The sequence below is a fragment of the Gymnoscopelus braueri genome, assembly GCF_963280865.1.
Source record: "Gymnoscopelus braueri genome assembly, chromosome: 9".
NCBI classification, from domain to species: Eukaryota; Metazoa; Chordata; class Actinopteri; order Myctophiformes; family Myctophidae; genus Gymnoscopelus; species Gymnoscopelus braueri.
Genome location: NC_137610.1, coordinates 24,079,043 through 24,087,487, shown reverse-complemented (window position 1 = coordinate 24,087,487; position 8,445 = coordinate 24,079,043). Strand labels below are relative to the sequence as shown.

The 8,445-nt window shown below is 39.3% G+C and overlaps 1 protein-coding gene across 1 annotated transcript in view; it reads left to right on the top strand.

Annotated features, from left to right (window-relative positions):
- The window catches only part of wfdc1 (WAP four-disulfide core domain 1), an 11,171-nt gene extending 5,501 nt beyond the window's left edge, over positions 1–5,670 (top strand). Inside the window, exons 2-7 of the mRNA XM_080437357.1 lie at positions 452–650; positions 1,212–1,295; positions 1,443–1,583; positions 2,352–2,399; positions 2,660–2,719; positions 4,402–5,670. Coding sequence (XP_080293483.1) covers positions 527–650; positions 1,212–1,295; positions 1,443–1,583; positions 2,352–2,399; positions 2,660–2,718 — 456 coding nt within the window. The 5' untranslated portion in view covers positions 452–526 and the 3' untranslated portion in view covers position 2,719; positions 4,402–5,670. The remainder of the gene's footprint in view (positions 1–451; positions 651–1,211; positions 1,296–1,442; positions 1,584–2,351; positions 2,400–2,659; positions 2,720–4,401) is intronic.
- The last annotated feature ends 2,775 nt before the right edge of the window (positions 5,671–8,445 follow it).

The window sequence follows — 8,445 nt, the reverse complement described above, 5'->3', positions numbered from 1 at the left end:
AAAATGTCAAGGACCACAGTAACTCTGAGAGTGTACAAATGGAACCACACTCATTTGGAACCCCCTCAAGGAACCCTGAGGGTTCCTAGCTGGACCCCACTGGGAATCACTGTGTGGGTTCCATAGCTCATGTGCTACGCCGGCAACCTCATGATTATGCAGAGCTACCAGTCTCCCTGTTTTAAAATCTCTATTCTAAAGTAAAGTGATATGACACAAAAAAAATTCCATCATTTCTCTGTAATGCAGTCATTAAAACCAGGCAAAGACAACATTTTAACAATAATCATGACTTTACGATATGTTTGTATACGTGCATAATAGTTTGTCTCAATAACTCTCTCTCTGTCTCTCTGTCTCTCTTTCTCTCTCTCTGTCTGTCTGTCTGTCTGTCTGTCTGTCTGTCTGTCTGGCTGTCTGGCTGTCTGGCTGTCTGGCTGTCTGTCTACAGCAGGATTATGAGTATCCAAACCAGTCTCAGTCCACGCAGCACCAGAAGAATGACCGTTGTCCTCCGCCACCCCAGATGCTTCCGGAGCGGGCCTGCGAGGTCCCTGTGTGCCGCTCCGACTCCGAATGTGAACGCCACAAACGCTGCTGCTACAACGGCTGCATCTACGCCTGTCTGGAGTCTGTCCAGCCCCCACCAGGTCAGTAGACTCTGTTCCGTACCATACCAACCCCTACAATAACCTAAACAGAATGTGAAATTATAAGGACCTTAAAATTAAAGAGTAACAGGATCCCAAAAAGACTTTCTTTCAAAAACAAGATGGCGAGAGCAAATATTCCTTGCTCTGCCTTTTTCTGAAAGGATGCCCTTTCTAAAAAGGCTTAGCACTGAAGTCCAACCCAAACCATTCCCTAACCATAACCCTCTCCCAACCCAAAACTCTTACCCAAACCCCAACTCTGTCTGGAGTCTGTCCAGTCCAGGAGTGCAGCAAGAAGACCAAATACAATTTTTAGATTTGTTACCAACACGCTCTGACTCCTCTGGTGCGTTGTCCTCTTAAACCATAAACATTGGCAAGTGAAGGGTCACACTCAGAGTGACAAGGCATTTCGGCTATCCAGCTTTTGTCAGTGTCCACTGACGCGCCTGTGTGTGTGTGTGTGTGTGTGTGTGTGTGTGTGTGTGTGTGTGTGTGTGTGTGTGTGTGTGTGTGTGTGTGTGTGTGTGTGTGTGTGTGCGTGTGCGTTCTGAGCAGTGTTGGACTGGTTGGTGCAGCCTAAACCTCGATGGCTGGGTGGGAACGGCTGGCTGCTAGACGGCCCGGAGGAGGTCCTACAAGGTGAGTGACCTCCCACAAACACGTGACACCACATGATCATAGAAATGCTACAAACCTTAAAGCCATTTGTACCTACAGGATATTACTGCCTACTTGTTCCAATAACGATACCAGTATCAGAAATGACTTCTTGTGTGCCCCGTGCAGCGGAGGCCTGTAGCACCACAGAGGATGGAGATGAACCCCTGCACTGTCCTACAGGCTACGAGTGTCACATCATCAACGCAGGAAACGTAGCCGCTGGCATCCCCAACCGGGGACAATGCATCAAGCAACGTGGAAACTCTGGTGAGAGAAACTTTATGTCACGTTCTGGCCATGTTAGAGGTTTAAATTTGCATCATGTCCCTCGCCATAACTTGTCCCCTGTCTGTTTTCACTTTATTATTTCTGCCAAGACGGAGTGGCATCGGATAGAGCAGTTTTTCGCAAATGGGGTTACTTTTACCCCTAGAGGTACGCAGCGGTACTACAGACGTGAGAGAAAGTGGAACTCGGAAATCATTTCTTTACTGTTATGTTTAATGATAAAACATGTGTGAAGTTTTAAAGTAAATCACATCACAACTTGAATAGCACAACTGTTATTGAAGTACTGTATACTGAAATGTGAAGGGCATTATTTGTAATGGTATATTATTCAAAAGTGTGTTATCATTCATTCATTCATTCATTTATTCATTCATTCATTCGTTCATTCATAGCACCATATGCTATGGTTTTCACTTGCAGTTTTCTAGGCAAAATGTCAATCCTTGGTTGTAGGGGGTTTCAGAAATCAAGGAAAGGGAGGAAAAGTTTGAGAACCACGGGTATAGAGCTTTAACTTTTTGATAATAACCTCTTTGTTTTAATGAAAAAATATCACTACAGCACCTCAGTAACATCTCTGTACCACATGTCAGTTAGTATAATACTAACTGACATACTGTGATGTATTATATTATAATACATCACCTCTCTCTGCTCTGTGAATATTTACTTGTGATATTACAGTATGGGTTTTCAAAGGGAGTCAAACATCACTGTCACTGTCTTAACGTTCTTTCTCTTTAGATGGACGCAGCCTGAGGCATAAATACAAGGACTACAAGGATTACTTGGGTAAGTGAGGTAATACCCTTATCATTCTGAACCATATATTTTATGGTGACATTTATTTATTATGTATGGTAAACACAACTGCTCTACAAGCTCGCAATGGGTTGCAGTGCGACACGTTGCAAGCTTGTAGAGCTGTGATATTTTTGGCGAAGATATTTGGTGTAGAGGGGAAATAAATATATATAAATTTAGAACAACAAATTATCTCAAGCTGGTAACAGAAAATGTCTTCTGACACCACAATGTCTCCCTCCTTATAGGCAGCAGCTCTAACAACGCAGTGGGCTATGAAAAGAATCACCACAAGCACTTGGGATGAAGTACGTTTTGGGAATTTCATTTCATATCATCATACAAACTAGGGCTGCACAATATCAGGAAAACATGTGATATACGATATTCAACATTGTTGAATATTGCAATGACGATAGGACTCACGATAAGTAGACAATACTGAAGTATACAGTTTGAATGTCTTTCTGCCTTATAGGTTCACTGCTAACATAGAGCCCAGACAATGAAAAGCCTACCGTATGCACACACTGGAAATTGATTACTTATTTATTCCATTTTAACAATATGGTTTTACTGAAAACATTTCTCCTGGCTACAGCTGCTGATGACAATGAATATCCACCAAACATTTAAAACAATCTAAACCAGGGGTGTCAAACTCATTTTGGGGTTGGGGCCAGATTGGTCAAATGGTGACTTGAGGTGGGCCGGAACCAGTTGCGGACGCACATGCGCGCTCACACGCACTCAGACACTGCTACTAACTATGCATATCACTTTTTTTTTTAAATGTATTAAGAAGAATAACTACTTTAATTATTGACATTAAAAACAAACAATACAATTTGTAATAATAATAATAATAATAATAATAATAATAATAATAATAATGATAATAATAATAATAAACAATTTTAAGTAGAATAATTCAATTTGAAGTTAAACAATACCTGGTAATGTGTGTGGGTGGTTAAATAATTAGATTTATAGAACAACAGTGGTGTAAAGTAACTAATTACATTTACTCAAGTACTGTAAGATTTGACGTATTTTTACTTTACTAGAGTATTTCCAATTGCCAGTACTTTTACTTCTACTCCACTACATCTCAGTCACTGCTGTGATATAACAGTATATCACTTTAAAAATGTTTTATGAAGATTAGCTACTTTAATTATTGACATTAAAAACAAACAATGCAGTTTGTACTACTACATCTCACTTATCATAACTATAATCCATATTTAGATCAGTTATTTAAAATATGTTTATTTATTGTGTAGAATTATTTATTTACTATTGTGTAGTAATATAATACAATATGTCTCAAAACATTAGCATGCCATACAGTTGAATTATTGCAAATTAAATAAATATAATTTCAAGAAATTAAAACTAATGTTGAATAGCCTAACAAAAGGCTTTTGGAGAAGTTACTTTCAGTTTCATTTCAGAAACACACACACACACACACACACACACACACACACACACACACACACACACGGAAAGACTGGTGACGCGAGGTTACACACACACACACACACACACACACACACACACACGCACGCACGCACGCACGCACACACACACACATACACACAATCAAAGTCAAGCGTTCACAGCTGGTGTTAATTATTTTGCCCTGCAAACTATCGCTGACTATCCTAGGAATGTTACACCCTCTGACAAGTGGATTCTAGTTCAAGATGAGAACAGTTAAATAATTTCTGTTGCATAAAAGCCTTTTGCAATATATATATATATATATATATATATATATATATATATATATATATATATATATATGCTTTTGCAATATGTATATTCATATTGTGTATGTTGACATTGCGATGACGATACATTTTCGATATATTGTGCAGAATAATACAAACATCTTTATCTTTACATCAACAATATACAAATCATACAAATAGATTTATCTTGATTCAAACAGATGAATGATTGTTTGTCTGTTTATTTTCAGATCCCCCAGACCGCAGCCGTAAGACCATAACTCAACCTCATCAGCTATCCACCATGCCCGCTCCCGAAGTCCATTTTTTGGCATACATTAAGCATAAGCCTTATTCAGTTTAAAGGTCTTCCGAATACATTGTCGGACAACTTGCACACACACACACACACACACACACACACACACACACACACACACACACACACACACAGACATGGGTGATGTTTTCTTTCTGTCTGTCTGTCTGTCTGTCTGTCTGTCTGTCTGTCTGTCTGTCTGTCTGTCTGTCTGTGGGAGTATTAGGGTTGACACACCAAAGCCCTTTTTAATCAACCAACTCAAACGTCTCAAACTGTGTCTCAATGGGAAACAAGCAAAATGTGCCATTTTATCTCTCTAGTCTCACTCTAATCTTTCACTCTCTCTCTCTCACACACACACACACACACACACAAACGCGAGCGCGCGCACACAGAAAATCAGAACCCTGTGTTCTCATTAAACATCTTCTCTCAACAATGTGAACAAGCTGGCTGTCAACAAGGCCAGAACATTTACACAGTCAATCAAATCCTCATTCGATATATTCGCTTCTGTTGTTCTGTTGTGAACTTTCTGAAAAAAAAACCCTGGCTTACGTGATTGCCAGTATGACCAATTACATAGTGTTGGCATAATAATTAATATAATAAGACGACACATAGTAATGATAATGATGCATCGGTAGAGGATGCTGAACAACATGATAAAAATAATCCTAAACGTCATATCGTCGCTGTCAGGCCAAAACTGTTACTAGAAAATAAAAATAAGAGATCGGGTTGTGATCGTTTACAACGCCTAGTTTTGCTACTTTTGTGTTCCACTGTAGTCTGAAGAAGTTGGACATTCATAAAAAAATTATGGAGAAACAGGGTTTCTGCCCGACAGTCACAACATTGGATATAATATATCCAATGTTGGCAGGCCTCGTTCGTTTAATGTCAACTGGCGTGTGACAGCGAGTTTGGGATTTTCTCTGGTGCGTACTGTATACATCCATGTCATATTTCAATGTCACTAACTCAGTATTGTCAAAAATGGTGCTCATTTTAAACATGTTAAAATACCTTTTCTTACAGAACAATAAGCTGGTCTGTTATACAAAGACAGGTAATAAGCTAGAGGCATAATACCATAAGATGTAACCACTGTCTGTGCGCAGAGCTAAAATGATACATGAATGTTACTATCTAACTGGTGCTGGAAAGCTGCCTTGTTTATTCCAAATAAACCACATCATTTAGAAATATGCTTGTTTTGTTTTCCCGCTCACAGTTGCTGCCAGCTATCTGACATAATTACATTTCATGATGCTGCGATGCTTTTAGGCCAGGGCAGGAATATCATGGAGCCCATGAAGGCTATGGCCGCCGGCCCGTGCCCCCTCAGTTTGGCTTTGTGCCCCTCAAAACATGATATCCTTGGCCTTGATGCCAAGCCCCCACACTGCTCCAGATGATTTAATCATTTTCTCCTCTACCTCTTGCCTGTCAATACGGTTTTGGACAGCAGTGTCTTTTGTTGATATTGTGAATTATTATTGGACAACATCAAGTGAAATGCTGCACACTAACCAGTGGTGGGTTCGATTGCAAGCCTGGTATATGAACTGCTGGAAAACTGGGCTATTTATGATTTATGATGATAGTTTGACATAAATCTAGTAGCCCACTGGCCAACCAGGAGACTTGAGCAAACTTGTCCTGATGTGCCGATGCCGCAAAGCTGTGACTGAGATCTGATCTCACCACAAGTCACAGAGTTGTGCTCATGCAGATTACCAAAGCAAAACGGTAGGCGGCATCACCCAAAAAGAGGTTAACAGTCATCCATATGGTCCAAGGAACCCTAAAACATGTACACTGTAACTCCACAATCTATCTTCAAACCAGTCCAATGACATTTATTATTTCACTGAAATAATCCAATTAATTAATTATGTGGACTTAAAATAATTGTTTTAGTTGATGGCCTTGCTGCCCTAGCTGGCTTTTGGCCTTTGTTCCCTCCAAAAAACAGTATATCATGGCATAATTCAATTTACCTATCAAAGTGAGCAAAAATCTATATATTTCACATTCCCTGTATCTCTATACATCCAGGATTCCCAGGAGTTTCCAGTGTCCCATGAGGCCTTGCGTGCGTTATGGGCATCACGTCCTGTTGTCAGTCATTCAATTCATTGGAGTGTGTAGTCAGTCAATGATGATGATTCAAATTAACGATCAACGCTCGGCTCTTGACACTTGCTCTAAACTCCTGTCCTGTGTTTCATTCTTAATGGCTGCTGTTGCTGCTGTGATACATACCTGAATCTCTGCATGGAGATTAAATGGTTGATCATTAATTTGATTTGATTGATCATTAATTTGAATCATCAGCTGTGTGGGGGATCTTGTAGGGTAAGTAGGCAGACTAATATGTCCCTTTTTTAAATTTATGTCGGGTTGTGTTCCCACATTATTATTGACTGACACGGATCACTCAAATGAATTGAATGACTGACGACAGGAAGTGATGCCCATAATTCACACACTCTCGTTACCTCAGTAAAGCTCCTTAGTAAACTTGTGGATATCAGTGTTTCACAATGTTTTCCGGATCAGGGCCCACTTGAAAATGTGTTCAGAACAGAAGTGTCCACGGAACACCCATCTGGTCAGATGGGTGGGCCCCATGCATTTTCAAAGCATTTGATCAGCAATGATCAATCAATCGATTGTGTTCTGGCTCAATGTTCTTGGATCAATGGAACTAACATAGTTTACTTCATCTTCCTATTAATCACTATCAACATGGAAACTCATTTTTCAATGTTTTAATACTATAGAGGGGTAATGCAGTATTTAGTTTTCTCATGCATATGATCCCTCTGCTGGACAAAAGCTGGGGATTCCATTTTAATTTAGGACAGTACATCACTGATGAGAGTGGAAAATATTATTATAGAGAATATCGTCGCTTGCTTTTCAGGAAATTAAGAAAAAAAAGAACCTGTGTTCCAATGGATCCAATGTTGTTTTATTCACAAGCTCGTATTAATACTTTTCGTTGGTTCAATATTTATTAAACCCGCAGACACACTTAACCAATTTCACTTTAAAAAAATTGCTAAAATATCTGATCTACAAGCTCACAAGGCGTCACAAAGCAACGCTATTTTTGCTACTTTTGCATGACAGTGTTGTATGATGAAGTAGGGCACTACATAATGAAAAACAAAACAAAGATTTGAAAAATTTAGATAGCCTACAAGGTTTCTGCCGGTCAGCAACGATATACAATAACACTATAATCCACAGAAATGGTTTATATGACCTACAGTACAGTATACAGGTCATGTGTTTACTAAAAACTACTGACCGTTTTGCATGCAATGGAGAAATGCAATGAAACATTCATTTTGAGCTGCTGCACAGAAAGTTTTGTTCAGTCCTTTATAGGAAAAACATTCCCTTTGAACAATATCAGTTAAAAACCGGTTTAGACCAATATATTGACACAATAAGCTATAATGAGGTGAACAAAAGTATCTTAATCTCCAATTAATTGTGCGCATTATGGGCTCTCTCTGCTCGTGTGTACTGTACACAAAGTAAAATCCTCAGTGATAATTAATTATTTATAACTCTGAGAGTGTACAAAATGGACCTGTAAGGGTCCATTTGGTTGCATTTTGTACACTCAGAGTTACATTAACACCAAGGATTTTACTTTGTACGTTATGCTTTCGTGCGAGAACGTACAATAGGATGCGTACACAGCAGAGCCAGGTACAAAACAGCCTTTTGAGTCTGTGGAAGAAGAGCAGTGTTGAGGCTTTGGGGGTCTAAAGCCAGGGCTTGATTTCACAAGCCCCCCATCAAACATTCATGATGTATCCATTACAGGTATTTAGTACTTAGTGGAAGCTGAGAGGGGAGCCTTTTAGCCACAAATCACAGACAAAAAAAAAAGATACATGTATTCATACATTGTCTTCTCCTTTTTTATTATACATAAATGTACTTT